Source organism: Candoia aspera, chromosome 5, assembly GCF_035149785.1.
Source record: "Candoia aspera isolate rCanAsp1 chromosome 5, rCanAsp1.hap2, whole genome shotgun sequence".
In the NCBI taxonomy this organism is placed as follows: Eukaryota; Metazoa; Chordata; class Lepidosauria; order Squamata; family Boidae; genus Candoia; species Candoia aspera.
The window spans coordinates 98,454,572-98,470,182 of record NC_086157.1 but is presented as its reverse complement, the minus strand read 5'-3'; the positions used below and the strand labels follow the sequence as shown (position 1 = coordinate 98,470,182).

Below are 15,611 nucleotides of genomic sequence, written 5' to 3'. Positions count from 1 at the left end.
AGCAGTGAAAGACTTTGTATTTCTAGGTGCGAAGATTACTGCAGATGCTGACTGCAGTCAGGAAATCAGAAGACACTTAATCCTTGGGAGAAGAGCAATGACAAATCTCGATAAAATAGTTAAGAGCAGAGACATCACTCTGACAACAAAGGTCCGCATAGTTAAAGCAATGGTGTTCCCCTAGTAACATATGGCTGCGAGAGCTGGAGCATAAGGAAGGCTGAGAGAAGGAAGATCAATGCTTTTGAACTGTGGTGTTGGAGGAAAATTCTGAGAGTGCCTTGGACTGCAAGAAGATCCAACCAGTCCATCCTCCAGGAAATAAAGCCAGACTGCTCACTTGAGGGAATGATATTAAAGGCAAAACTGAAATACTTTAGCCACATAATGAGAAGACAGAACACCCCGGAGAAGGTGCTGATGCTAGGGAGAGTGGAGGGCAAAAGGAAGAGGGGCCGACCAAGGGCAAGGTGGATGGATGATATTCTAGAGGTGACGGACTCTTCCCTGGGGGAGCTGGGGGTGTTGACGACCGACAGGAAGCTCTGGCGTGGGCTGGTCCATGAAGTCACGAAGAGTCGGAAGCGACTAAACGAATAAACAACAACAACAAATCACAGCAGTTGTCTACTTTTTCTGGACGGTGTCAGAAGAAGGAAGACGACTCTTCAGTTTCCTACGTCTACGGTGCTCTGATAAAGAGGAACGTCACCGCTTCCCGATCCTTTCAACAGGATCTCTCTCTTCTACTGCCCGACCCCTTCCCTCCCGCTTCCAATAGCGACGCTCCCCGGTGGCCGCGCCTTCTTTTTGAAGGAAGGCGATTGGACGAAGACGGCCGTCGTTTCTGCCTTCCCATTGGCCGGGCTAAGGGGCGTGGCGCTTGTCCTGGTGAAGGTGACGGCGGCAGTGCTGTTCCCTCATTCCAGGCGTTGAGGCGGCTCCGATCGGCGCCGGGATGCTGTGCGGACGGCAGGTGGCAAAGAGCCTTCGGGTGAGGAGCGGCCCGTGGTGTAGCGGGGCGACGGCGGCGGCTCGGAGAAGCAAGTTTGGTCGTGGCAGGTTGGGAGCGGCCCCTCCCTCTCTCGCCGTTGACCGCCACGCTGCCCTTCCTCCAAAGCCTCGTCCGCTCTGAGGGAACGAAACGCGGCCGGGGAGGGGGGTTTGGAATCGAGGAAGGTCGGGGGGCGGTCCTCACTGGACGTGCGAACGCCTCCCTGTGCGCGTGCGTGGTGGGAGGTGCGCAACCTCTGGACCCGATCCTCTGCCAGAGGGTCAGGGGGTGGAGGAGGGTCGCTTGCATTTAAGGAACAGGGAATTCCCCCTCCCCCCCTTTTTTCACATTGATGGGAGGTATGGCTTGCTTTGATAAGGAAAATGAAATAAATTCTTGGTACCAGATGCGGGTCCAAACTTGGCCTTTCTCCTCTGAGTGCTGAACTAGTTGATGGATGGATTGGTTCGTTATGTGCCATCAAGTCGTTTTTGACTCCTGGTGACCAGATAGATTTTCTCCGTGCACCCCTGGCCCCTGTAACTGAGTCCATCCCCCTTGCTGCTGGTCCTCTTCTTCTCTTTCCTTCCAACTTTCCAAGCATTACAGACTTCTCCAGAGAGCTGGGTCTTCACATAATGTATCCAAAATATGATGGTTTGAGCCTGGTCATTTGTGCCTTGAGTGAGAACTCTGGATTCATTTGTTCAATGGTTTTTCTTCGTTGCCAATGTATTCTCAGGAGTCTTCTCCAGTACCAAAGTTCAAAGGCAGCAATACTCTTTTTGAAGTGATTTATACAACCCAGATTTCAGGAGAAAACATCTTCCCAAAAGCAATTGGAAACCAAGAGTGATTACCTATTATTGGAAAAATATGTCCCATAGAGCGACTGGTGGGAATAAGGAGGATGGGAAGAGATTAAAAAGGTCACTCTTTTTGCTTCCTCCACAGTCTGTCTGGATTAGGTGTGATGTTGGATGGCAGAGATTTGGCATACTTTAATTTTTTTTTTAATGGAACAGTTGCCTTCTAGGAAACTGTGTACGCTGTATATAGTATTTCTCTGTTGTAGGAGAAGGCTGAACTTGATTCTTAACTTCTGGTTGAGCTGTTTAAAGTAAAATAAGTATTTGAAATATGATGGGCTTGAGGTACTTTGTTGAAATGGCAAGTACTGTATATAGTGTTCATTGCTCCCACACTTTCTGGTAATGAAAAAGAGAGGTGGTGACCTCCTAGGGTGGTCCCATATGCAAGGCATATTAATGAGACCTTGTACTGAAGAACTTCATGCCTCCCTTTTTTGGTAAGATGTGTCCCCTGTTTGCTGTCTTAGTAGTTCTCAAAATTGCTGCTTAGAATATGGTGCTGTTGCTTCTACATCTGGGATTATTTATGAATAGTACCCTTGTGTTTATTGTTTGTATGCAAGCAGCTAAAAAGGAGAATTAATCTGTAAACTCTGGGGTGCTCAAATGTCTGCTATGGCAAACAATCCAAATAGACTAAAACGGACAGAGAACAAGCCTAGTGTGTGGTAGAGCTAATATTTGTTAATTTAAATAACGAATAGACAATGCCAAGAGAATCGGAGGGCAAAATAAGCGGTGCTGATACATCTAGGCTGGACTCAAGGACATTTTTGCCGTTTTTCACTAAAAGTTGCTTAACTGATAAAAATCTAACATTTAAAATATTTGCATTTATGTGGTCATACTGCCCTGAAATACAGGTGGCTGTTTTAAAAAAAGGATGGAAACTTTTGGAATGTCTGTCGCAAGGTTGGGAAAGCCGTGGAAACGCACACAAAAAATATATGTAGATAACAAGGTTTGATCAGTGGACAAATATGAAATAAATACTAAGTCTAGACAGAGGTATCAGTCATGCGGGAAGAAACAGGAAAACATCAGGATATTGTAAGGAAAATAACGAAAAGAGCATTCTTCCAATAAGGTCAAGTTAAGATGCTATGCAAGGTCTACTAGAACAAACACCAGATTCCTGCCAGTCAGCAGATTAGCTCACAGGCAGGCAAAAAGAACCAACTGGAAGCAAGAGGGCCTGCACTGACATAGTGTGACACACCTGGAATTAGACGCAACCCCAGGAGATGGCAAGACCGAGACCTATAAAAGCTCTACCCTTACAGGGGGTGAAAGAGGGAAAACTCAGCATTGGTAGCTGTGGGACGGCTAATGTACACACTCATCATCTCCGGCCTTATGCTCGCTTTGGGCTAGTTAACCAAGAGTGGGAAATCTGGAGGAATGAACGACTTTCATTCTAACAAACTTCGTTCATGTTTCCTACTGTATATCATCTGCCTCTCTGATGCCTGCTTATGGCCCTCTCCACAGTTTGTATTTTAAAGCACAATACATCTTTAACAATAAAAATACTTAAAAGGTTAACAGTCATATATCACTGGTGTGATGCTTCAGTAGCCTAATATCCCTTTCTGATGATCTGCAGTCCAAAAAGGCTGACAGTAGTGTAGACTTGGTCATTCTGTCCTGCAAGTTAAAAGTGCATGCCGTATCACAATGTATGTTGTGATGTCTTTTGCAGGCATTACGGTTTTCAAGCCAAAGTTACTCATCACAACATGGTTTAAATGTGAGTATTGCTAAGATCATATAGAACAGTGACCCCAAATTGTATTTACTTTATAAAGCCATATTCAATGTAGACTCATTATACTATTCAATAAAAAACAGCCCTCAAGTATTTTTCTGGTTTTTATATCACTTGAGTGGATCATTTTACTATATGAGATGGTTGAGGACCTAATAACAATTGCTAGTTGACATATCATGGATTTGTTCAGGACCATAATGGACAAAGTTTTTTAAAAAATCCTGTTCTGTGTTGAGAAGTCTGACAAGCCACCATCTCCCTGCCATTTTGGGAGAAGTTGATTTTTTTTCATTCATAAAATAATATACAGAAATGGGCTCCTTTCTAGGGAGCATAATTTATGAAAATTTCCTTTCTGTATCTACTAGAAGCAATTAGAAAAAAAGTTGCTAGAGCAATATATTCATCATTGGATCTAGTTTTCTCCTGAGTGCACTACGTGCATTTGTTTTCTATATACAAATATAGTAAGCAAGACTAAATTGTTAGTTTGTGCATTTGTAAAGCTATGTTGCTTTCTCGAAACTTTGATGCCAAAATAAGCCAAAGGTGTCCAGAATGCCACAGATAGTTTAAAGTTCTTAGGTAGACTACCTATAATTTGACCCACATAAGTTTTCATAAAACCTTTTTTTTTTCTTAATCTTTTCAAGCTGTTAATACATTTAAATTATCATGCTTTTTGACCCCTCCCAAAGACCAAAAGGGAAGCTTTCCATTGTATGGCTTATTTTGTTTAATTGATAACTGTAATTTTGTTAGTATGTTGCATTTGAACAAAGGGATCTGTATTGCTTCTATAATCAACAATATGCATTGAATATTCTTAGAATCTAAAGCACGATTCTGAAAATTTTCAGGTTTCAGTTAAATTAATGTAATGCTTTTCTTTGTTAGGATGTAGTCATTGTGAGTGCTGTCCGGACACCTATAGGATCTTTCCAAGGTTCCCTTTCCTCACTGCCAGCCACTGCACTTGGCTCCATTGCCATTAAAGGAGCAATAGAAAAAGCAGGTGTGTAAAGAAGTTCTCATCTCAATATGCTTCATTAGCCCCACTGCCTAATCTTACGGATTTTACCGATAGCAGGAACAAAGATGCCAGTCATAATCACATCCTTTAGTCTGTGCTCCCAAATTCCTTTCCCTTCCCTTTCCTTCCTTTCTTTTTCTGGATTGTATAAAGAAGTTAGGCTTACCTGAAGTGGGACAATCGGTCTTGACCTCCTTGTGTTCATCTGAAAGATCTCAAGTATTTTATTTATTTATATTTCAAATTTCGTTCACTGCTCACTGAAAGGGTGACTCTGGGTGGTTTACAATAAAACTAAAATGACTACAGATTAAAATACAAGAAAAACAGTATTCTTCATAAAAATATAAATATAAAATATAAAATCCAAGATGGCAATATCAAAAGTTCTTAATTTAAATACATGTAATTCACAGGGGCCTCTTCAAGGTACTAACCACCCCTAGGATTGATTACCCCTCCTCCCGCCCCAAGTGAGATGGCAGAGCCAGGTCTTCACCCCTTTCTGGAAGGCCGGGAAAGTGGGGGCCTGGCTCACCTCTGGGGGCAGAGTGTTCCAGAGGGTGGGGGCCACAGCAGAGAAGGCTCTCTTCCTGTGCCCCGCCAATCGACAGTCTGTCATGGATGCGGGCTGTAACATGCCCTCTCTGTCTGACTGGGTGGGACGGGTCAATGTAATGGGGGTGAGACGGTCCCTCAGGTAACTAACTACATTCATAACTCAAGTATGAATGTAACTGCAAGACGCTGAATTTTATAGTTTTGAGCCATGCTTGCTTAACAGAGCTTTGGGCCGCACAGGGTTCTCTAGCTACATTCAGCTGAATGCTGTTCCGTACATAATTAAGATCTTTAGGAGGGAGTTCTCTGGAACATCCCATCCCTGAGTTGCTGAATTTGCACATCCTATTTTCTGAGGAAACACAGGTTACAGGTGTAGAGAATTAATTTTGAATCTTCATTGAATTTACATTATGAGGCTATCCCTTGCATAATTATCATAAGTATTTCTCTGATGGCTATTAGGTATCTCTTCACAAGAAGTGAAAGAAGTATACCTAGGGAATGTTGTCCAAGCTGGACAAGGACAAGCTCCTACAAGACAAGCGACCCTTGGTGCCGGTACTAAAAGTCTTTTTATTATTTGATATATATATATATATAAGATTTATTTCAGTAAATAAAAGCAATACTTTTTGGATGCAGATAGGTAGCCTCTTAATGTTCATTTGCATATGCTGAAAAAGGAGATACATAACGAATTGCGGAATACTGTTCACAATAGTAAACAGCTTGATTTGAAATTAAACAGGGTTTGAATTTTAATCTTAATAAATATTTTTTTCTGATTACTTCAGTCAGACATGAAATAATTAATTAATTCCTTTCTCTTATGCATTAGTTCCTTGAAATATGCCATATTTACATCTGGCTTGCAGTTCCTTTTATTATTGTCTTAGTAGTTTATCTTAATTTGGCACAGGCTTACCAGTTTCTACTCCTTGCACAACTGTCAACAAAGTTTGTGCTTCTGGAATGAAATCTATTATGATGGCAGCCCAGAGTCTGATGTGTGGGAGTCAGGTAGGATATTCTGTATTTTCAGGATATGAAATATGTGAATATATAGGAAATATAGATGACCACTATTTTTGGTCTACGGATGATCATTGTTGGTTAAAAGTCTTGTGAATGGATATTTGAACTGATTGAACTGATACTTTGGATATCAAATGAAGAATATCAACTGAGAGATTAGAAAAGTACTTTTACCCCAGATGTTAGTGACTGAATTAAAAAAATGTGTAATGTATCCATTTTTGAAAAGGCTATTTTCACTACTAATCAAATAATGACAAAATATTTTGGCATTTTACAATTTGCAGGAATAGACAAATTTTTATGCACAATTTTATACTTGGTTAATAAATGATTAAATGAGTATGTGATATACAGTATTTAGGTGATTTGTATCAATTTAGTTTGTTAATTTTTAGATTTTTTTCTGTTTGATTTTATTTTATTATTTTGGTACTACAATTTCATAACTAATTACTTTGCTGTATATCACTGTTCTCTTTTAATTTGTCTTTGTATATAGTTTTATCTGTATTTCTTTTTTTAAAAAATTGCAATAAAAAGTCTTAATGTTTTTAATGTGTATATACACACATATGCACACACACATGTATAATTTTAATGAATGTCTTTCAATTTTTGCCTGCAAGGGGATTCAAAGCTTAAATTCATCATTGCACTAGTAGACTTCTGCTAATGCAGTGGGACTCTTTCTATAGTCCCTTTTCAGTCTCAGCATTCTCAAAATCTTCTACATAAGGTTGAGGGAGCTCTGGAGTAATTTTGGATGGGAATCTTTCCCCTTTCTGCTCTATCAGTGGAAATATTGTTACAAGACCTATGTATGTATCTATCTATGTATGTATCTAAATAGCTGTAAAATCTTCTGAACAGGATGTGATGGTGGCTGGTGGCATGGAAAGCATGTCTAATGTTCCATACACAATGGGCAGAGGAGCAACACCTTATGGAGGAGTAAAGCTTGAAGATTTGATTGTGAAAGATGGTTTGACAGATGTTTACAACAAAATTCACATGGTAAATGCTAATCTATTGTGACTATATTTCATTTTAAGCTTTTAAATAATTTTGAATAATCTTTGGATAAAAAGAGGTTACTGTAGCTCATTTGCATGTAGTTTTTTCCAGTCCTGCTGGCATGGAGCATGGTTGGGTGGAATTGCATCTTAAAGAATGGTGGCTTGCCCAGAAAGCAACACTCAGAGAGTTTCTCTCTTTATTTACATCACATCTTCTAATGTCATTCTGATATTCATTTCTAACTGCTGGCCAGTTACATGAAACAGGGCAGGAAAGCAATTGCTCAAAATGTTCAGGCAGATGACTAATGATAGGTATGGGAGAACACAGCAAAAAAGCCTTTTGTAAGCCACCAGAGTTATTGGGAGTCAGGCAGGATATAAAATTTAATATTATTATTATTATTATTATTATTATTATTATTATTATTTTGAGTGCTGGATTCTCTTGAAATTATTTCCATGTAGTTCATAGAATTAGATGCCTTGTCCTCTATTTTCATATAAGATAACATAGACGTTTTATCTCTTACTTACTTGGACACCATTGTTTGCTACTAGGACATGGTTATGTTTAGATAGTCTCTAATATCTAAATACTGGCTATCTCTAAATGATAAAAGAAACTTTAAAAAATGCTGTGCATGTTGTTTTTCTGTTGTAGGACCTTTTAAAAAATCTTTCCCAGGTTAGCTCATTTGTATGAGAAGCTGTTATCCGTAAGAGATGCTATAGACAAAATCTCTGATATCATGAACGTACATGGATTTTAGGAGTTTACTTTAAGTAATTTAAGTCTGCTAAAATTACCTGAAAGGCCAAGGCCTTTTTGCTGCAGTAACTTGAAAGCCTTCTATTCAAATCTTTTTTTCCTTTTTCTGTTGGGCTGTAACTCATACTATTTTAAACATCCTATAAATATGAGTTGATGGTATATATGTCAAAGCTCATTTTTTCAGTTAAATTTTCAGTTGCTGAAAATCTGCCTTCAGATCGGAATAATGTCTTAGTTCTAAGCTGCTATCCATTAGGAAATGAAGACTAATTCAAACTGCATGTCAGTGGGAGTAATTCCCATTTAGCCTAAAAAGAACTTAGGTGTAATATAATGTATTTAGATATTGAACTGCACTATAAGTGAATTAAATTAAGCACAAGGTATTTAATGATCTCTGCTGTAGGGCCACCTGAGATAGAAGATCTGTGCTATACTCCAGCTGATTTATTAAAAGCCCATGGTACACTTTACAAAGCCTCATATTTTCTACTTTTTTCATTGCCCCCAGGGTAATTGTGCTGAGAATACTGCTAAGAAATTTTCTATATCACGGGAAGATCAAGATGCTTATGCTATAAAGTCCTATACCAAAAGCAAGGAAGGTTGGGACTCTGGAATATTTGCAAAGGAAATTGTACCTGTTACTATTTCTCAGAAAGGTAGTATGGATTAATATATAATACCTCATCCAGCTTAATTTTTTATGACACATTGTATGCTTCATTTTCTGAATGTGAAATCCAATGTAGTAGAAACAGAATGGATAATAGGCCTTTAATTGTTTTTCTTAACTGATTTTAAAAAAAAATTATCTTCAGTGTGGTTAATTGACATATTTGATCTCCAACATTAATAAATATTTGAAGAATTATAAGCAAAAACATAATTTAAATCAGAATTTTCTATTGATGACTTCAGTTGCCTTGACCTAAATCAATCCACTCATGTGCTACAGCAGTGGAACATGACAGGGAAAGTGCAAGAAATGAGATGATGCAAAAGATTCTTATATGATTCCCAGCTGTCCTTTGGAAAGTAAGAAAAATTTAACATCCAGCAAGCCACTGATAGAACATCTCTGCAGGGCTGGTTTCAACTCTGAGGTCAAAGTTTCAAATCTTTTTTTACTAAACAGAATCTCACTTTAGGGAAACCAGACACAGAGGTTAAAGAAGATGAGGAATACAAGCGTGTTGACTTCAGTAAAGTTCCAAAATTGAAGGCAGTTTTCCAAAAAGAAAACGGTAAGATTTGAAAATGGTGTATCCATTTTTAATGTGCTAGAATTTATTTCAGATTTGATTAATTGCATCTTACATACCTACATTTCCAGTTGATTGATTATGTGCCATTGAATCATTTTCAACTCCTAGCGACCACATAGATAGATCTTCTCCATGACGATCCATCCCTAAACTGTTCTTTCAAGTCTCCCAATGGTGCACCCATGGCCACTGTAACTGAGTCCATTCCCATTGCTGCTGGTTATCCTCTTCTCCTCTTTCCTTCCACCTTTCCCAGCATTAGAGCCTTTTCCAGAGAGCTGGGTCTATGCATAGTGTGTCCAAAGTAGGATAATTTGAGCCTGGTCATTTGTGCCTCAGGTGAGAACTCTGGGTTGATTTGTTCAGTGATCCATCAGTTTGTCTTCTTGGCTGTCCACAGTATTCTCAGGAGTCTTCTCCAACATCAAAGTTCAAAGGCATCAATACTCTTCCTAACCTGCTTCTTTAAAGTCCCAACTTTCACTTCCATAGAGTGTCACAGGGAATACCATGGCTTGCACGATTCTGATCTTTGTAGGTATAGACACATCATGGCATTTGAATACCTTTTCCAAGGCCTTCATGACTGCTCTACCGAATGCTAGTTTGCAGTGTATTTCTTGATTGCTTGTTTAATTTAAGAATATGCCAGCCACGTTGGATTTAGGCTGCTGTATGTTTTATGACAAGAGGGACGCGGTGGCGCTGTGGGTTAAACCGCTGAGCTGCCGATCGGAAGGTCGGCAGTTCGAAACCGCGCGGCGGGGTGAGCTCCCGTTGCTCGTCCCAGCTCCTGCTCACCTAGCAGTTCGAAAACATGCAAATGTGAGTAGATCAATAGGTACTGCTTCGGCGGGAAGGTAACGGCGTTCCGAGTCGTCATGCTGGCCACATGACCCGGAAGTGTCTATGACAACGCCGGCTCTAAGGCTTTGAAACGGAGATGAGCATCGCCCCCTAGAGTCGGACACGACTGGACTTTACGTCGAGGGAAACCTTTACCTTTACCTTTACTATGTTTTATGACCATCATCTGAAACCAGGTAGTGGTTGGTTGGAACTGATAACACTATACTGGAATGCATTGTGCTTAAATTGTTGTTCCTAGTAAACTGTTTTTCCCTAATGATTTTTTTCCAGGAACAGTAACAGCTGCCAATGCTAGTACGCTGAATGATGGAGCAGCTGCTTTGGTGCTGATGACTTCAGAAGCAGCCAAAAGACTAAATGTGCAGCCATTGGCTAGAATAGTAGGTGAGGATCGTCTTTCCCTTTGGTGAAATCGTCATATATATTTCCCTGAGCCAGACTGGTGGTGGATGACATACTGACTTCTTTTCATTTTGTTTTATCTGTGGATTAGGCAGGAAGGACTGATTTTTGTTCAAGTGGTTTCAACAAATTGAAATTTTGCCAAAGAAAAAAGAAAAATGGAGGCTTTGGAACACTTCAGTGTACTTCTCTTGCATGGAGTATTTGAAGTATCTTTAAAGGAATGAACTCCAAAATTCTGTCCTTGATTGAGCAATTGTTGCCAGAATAAAATTCAATGTTAAGAGTACAATAAGCATAGCCCATTTAAGAAAATGTTTCTTTTCTGATCCATGTTTCTGTTCTTGCAGCTTTTGCAGATGCTGCTGTTGATCCTATTGATTTTCCCATTGCACCGGCACATGCTGTTCCTAAGGTGACCATGTCTACCATTCTTCTGCCTTCCTTTAGTCACTCATTTACTTCTGCAATTAGTCTTCAGTGGAAATGTAACATAATGGAATTTAAAATTAATATCTAAAGTAGATTATATATTTTAGATTTAAAAACAAATCTAGAAACAATTATAAAAAATGTAGAATTATTTTGCACTGGTGGTTTGGATCAAGGTTGAGGCATTGCATTTTAATCCTGGTTAGTTTTGGAGAAATTAATGCCAGATTGTATTTGAACTACTGGGATGAAGTAACAAAGTGACACCTGCATACTATGCATAGCATCTAATGTAACTTAATGTAATTGTCTTCTTTTTCCACCCACATCCTATTTTAAGACTGTGACTAAAGGTGTCCATAGCTGCCACAATTCCATTTAGCATCTGGCCTGGAGAACTCAAAAGCTTACTTGGTCTCATAAATATTATTATACTATTATACTATGCAGTACTTAAATTTATTTTTATTGATGTGTCCTATGGTATTCCAGTGGATTTGACTGTATTGGATTAACTGCTGTCTTGGCAAAGTATTTGCTACTGCTCTGGCTCCTGTGATCAACAGTATTCATTCATTTATTATACAGGTAGTCCTCACTTAATGACCATTTGTTTAGTGATGGTTCAGACTTACAACGGTGCTGAAAAACTGACCTGACCAGTCCTCACACTAAGGACTGTTGCAGCGTCTCCCCTACAGTCACATGATCATGATTTGGGCGCTTGGCAACTGGTTCACATTTATAACCATCGCAACGTCCCACGGTCACGTGATTGCCATTTTCAACCTTCTCAGCTGGCTTCTGGCAAGGAAAAGCAATGGGGAACTGCTTGAATCGCTTAACAGCCATGTGGTTTGCTCAACAACTGCAGTGATTCTCTTAATGACCACCACAAAAAATGTCATAAAATTGGATCAGATTTACTTAATGACCACTTGGCTTAGCAACCGAAATTCCAGTCCCAATTGTGGTTGTTAAGCGAGGACTACCTGTATGTTCTTTGGTCTGCAATGACCCGAGACCATACATTGACACCAGTTGTATCCTCTGAAAATGAAGGACTGGACTTGGGACTGGAATTTCTGTCACTAAGCTACGTAGTTGTAAAGCACAACATCATGTGACCACGCTGCTTAGCGATGGTAGTTCCAGCATTTCTGGCTGCTGCTAAGTGAATCTCATACCATCATTAAGTGCAGCATCAGGTGGTTGCCATTTGTGACCTCCTGCTGGCTTCTTTGCTTGTTGGAAGCTGGCATTGAAGGTCACAAATGGTGACCGTGGGACACTGCAACGTCGTAATTGTGAGCCAGTTGTTGAGCCCCTGGATCACGATCACATGACCATGAGGACACTGCGATGGCTTCAAGGACCGGTTGTAAGTACCACTTGTTCAGTGCCATCATATGTTCAAATGGTTGCTGAATGAGTGGTCGTTAAGCGAAGACCACCTGTATTCCCTTGCTGTAATTGGACCACATCCCCATAAATTTAGGCTGTTACTGGCTTTTCAGTTTTGCAAGGGTGAGAATCTATTCAAACTGTCAAGTTTTAAAAGCTACACTAATAGATTTCAGCTTAGGTGGTGTTGCTGTCCACACCCCAAAGAGCAATGATTGTGCAGTTCTTCAGTATTATTTATTTTTATTTGATTTATCCTATTTTCCCCATGTTAGTTTAGTGTTAAAATCTGTCTTTTTAGCTTTGAGGTTGTGAGTTTTTATTTATTTTTATTTCATCTTTTCTTTTTACTTGAATTTTGTATGGGGGTGTCATGATCTGCTCAAAAGATTGTTATAGTATAGCGAATACTGTAAATGTTATCTGTACATACATACCAATTTTTGAACAGCAGTGTTTTTCTTTTCAGATACTTACTCAGACAGGACTCAAAAAGGAAGATATTAAAATGTGGGAAATCAATGAAGCATTCAGTGTTGTTGTCCTAGCTAACGTTAAAATGCTAGACATTGATCCACAGAAGGTGAATATTCACGGAGGAGCAGTTTCTTTGGGACACCCTATTGGGTAAGTAAAAAAAATGCATTACCCTGGTAGTGGGCAGTCATGATCCCTATAGCCTTCTGCTACTCCAGAGTCCCACATGGCGTGATTTGAGCCAAAGCATTGGGCTATTGGATTTTTGTTTGCAGTTTTAAGAGGGAATTATACCAATTCCCTCTTTAAGCTTTATAGAGCTTGACCATTTCCATTTCACAGCTTCAAAACCTACCCCTCCCCCCGCAACAATTGGATTGAATTTTGGATGTGTGGCAAGAGAGCCATCCCGAGGATGTAATAGGATGCATCTTTCAAATGGGGGGCAGGTGGTGAAGTGCAAGGAAGTGTTATACATGACTGTTAGAAAGTTGCCCATGTTGCACGTGCTCTCAGGTTTGGTTATGGTCACTCACTCACACATGTACACTTATCTTGACATGTGGATCTTCCAGCCCTTGCTCTTTACTTGGGTTTTCCAGATAGGTGCGGCTTCAAGACACACAGTCCTGGTCAGCAGCCAGGAAATAATTAGGCATCCATGCAGATCACTTTCAACCAAGCATTGAGGCACATCATGTTCTGATGGGATACATGGAGACCCAGTGATTTCAAAGCACACTGTTAACACCTTTTTGAGAGAAAAGCAATGAAACTGTAACTGAATTAAACTCACTGTGTGAAGTACATACTTAAACTGGATGCCACTCGTTTACAAAGCATAAGCTGAAAAAGCTAAGCAAAGACTGTGTTCTGACTTGAAACTCGTTTTTTAAAATTTCAGGATGTCTGGTGCAAGAATTGTTGTTCACATGGCTCATGCACTGAAGCAAGGAGAACATGGCCTTGCTGGAATCTGCAATGGTGGCGGTGGAGCATCTGCAATATTGATCCAAAAGTTATAGGTTCTGATCTCAAGCTCTAAGGTCCAAATTATTAATAGCTGTTACAACTATCTGTGGAATTACAGCATAGGCCATTAACTTCAGTCTACCATTGTTTAAATGAAATTATGTCTTTTTATTATAGCATGTTTTCATGCAAAATGGTTTTTATATCTTGGACTGTCAAACACCTTAAATATCACTCAAAGCTGCAGATACCGTAACTGACTACTCTAGGTATTTCTTATCATACTTTATATTGTCCTGTTCTAGTCCGTAAGTTGTAGGCATTCTTTTCCTCTTCTCCCTTAGCCTCCCAGGATGAGGGCAATGGGTTATGCTATGTGTATTTTTACCCAGAAAACAACTGCTTGGGTGGAGATAGTAGAGAAGTAACCACTGGATCATGTTCCCACAGTTGGTAGATATAACCAAGGGCTACTGAATAAATATTTACCATACAGCAATAATGAATTGGTTTCTTATTCTGGTACAAGGAGGACTTAAACCAATCACAACTTGTGTTATTTAAGAGTCAAGCTTTTAAAAATAAGCATTCTGAGGCTATAACTGGAAATTTGAAAAACAGTCTTTTCCAACTCTTTCAGTATTGCGGCTCTTCCGAAAGCTTACCAGCATGTACTTGCTTATAGTTGTAACTGAGAAACGTGTAAAGGAAAGCCTTTCAACTTGTAATAGCAAAACCATATTCTAGAAAAACAATTCCAGGTAGTTAGATGGCAACTGAACTATAAACAAGAGTTAAAAGAGGAGTTAAGGGCTTATATCCATAGACCAGAGTTTCTCAACCTTGGCCACTTTAAGATGTGTGGACTTCAACTCCCAGAATGGCTGGCTGGGGAATTCTGGGAGTTGAAACCCACACATCTTAAAGTGGCCAAGGTTGAGAAACACTGCCATAGACAGTTTCTGCACAGCACAGCCCCAGTCTGGTTTATACAAGATTGTCCATGAAAAAAGCTCAGCGGTGAGCTGTTACATAGCTACTTTGGTCATTCGGTTATCCATCCTCATAGCTGTTTCAGTCTAAGAAGTATTAAGGAAGATAGAAAAAGCAGGGATTCAATTTTAAACAGCTACAGTGATATTCTTTAGTTTATCCAAACTTTGATAGAGTTTTCCAGTGAAGGGATTGCACTTCCCCCTATAGCATAAGGACAGGTAACTATCTGTTGTGTGATATCTAAGCTGTAAGTGATCTTTTAAAATTAGGTTGAAGACAGCATGCTGTCCACCGTGGTATATGAAACAGGGTCCTGATACTGTTACTCTAAAACCTCTTGAGAAATACTTTCATGTGTGGAAGTACACAGATTGAGTTCTTAAATGGCTGGATTGCTGCTTTTGAATTCTTGTTAATTCATGTTTAAACATCTGTTCTGGTAGAAGAGTGGTTAATTATAAGTACCTGAATATAAGGCAAAAGGAAACTTTGTTTTACATTTACAATATCCTTGCGCAGTATTAATTGAAGGCAAAGTCATTACTGCTGTTACCCTCTTCATACACTGAAGGCTAAAAAAAAAAAAAGATCCTTTTTCTATCTGTATTCACACACCTGACAATTTAGAACCAGGGAAATAAGGATTCTAAATTACATGAGAAACTTATGGTGTAGGAAGATTCCCAACGCAGAGCTGCTTCTCCTGCAATGCAACATGTGGAGGGCT

At 39.6% G+C, this 15,611-nt stretch overlaps 1 protein-coding gene across 1 annotated transcript; it reads left to right on the top strand.

Annotated features, from left to right (window-relative positions):
- The first annotated feature begins 873 nt into the window (after positions 1–873).
- ACAT1 (acetyl-CoA acetyltransferase 1) lies at positions 874–15,434 on the top strand. Its single transcript, XM_063305819.1, has 12 exons — positions 874–994; positions 3,569–3,616; positions 4,535–4,652; positions 5,697–5,792; positions 6,154–6,254; positions 7,143–7,286; positions 8,575–8,725; positions 9,215–9,310; positions 10,472–10,585; positions 10,954–11,018; positions 12,909–13,066; positions 13,821–15,434. The coding sequence occupies exons 1-12, from the start codon at positions 959–961 to the stop codon at positions 13,939–13,941; spliced, it is 1,248 nt and encodes a 415-aa protein (XP_063161889.1). The 5' UTR covers positions 874–958; the 3' UTR covers positions 13,942–15,434.
- Positions 15,435–15,611: the final 177 nt, after the last annotated feature.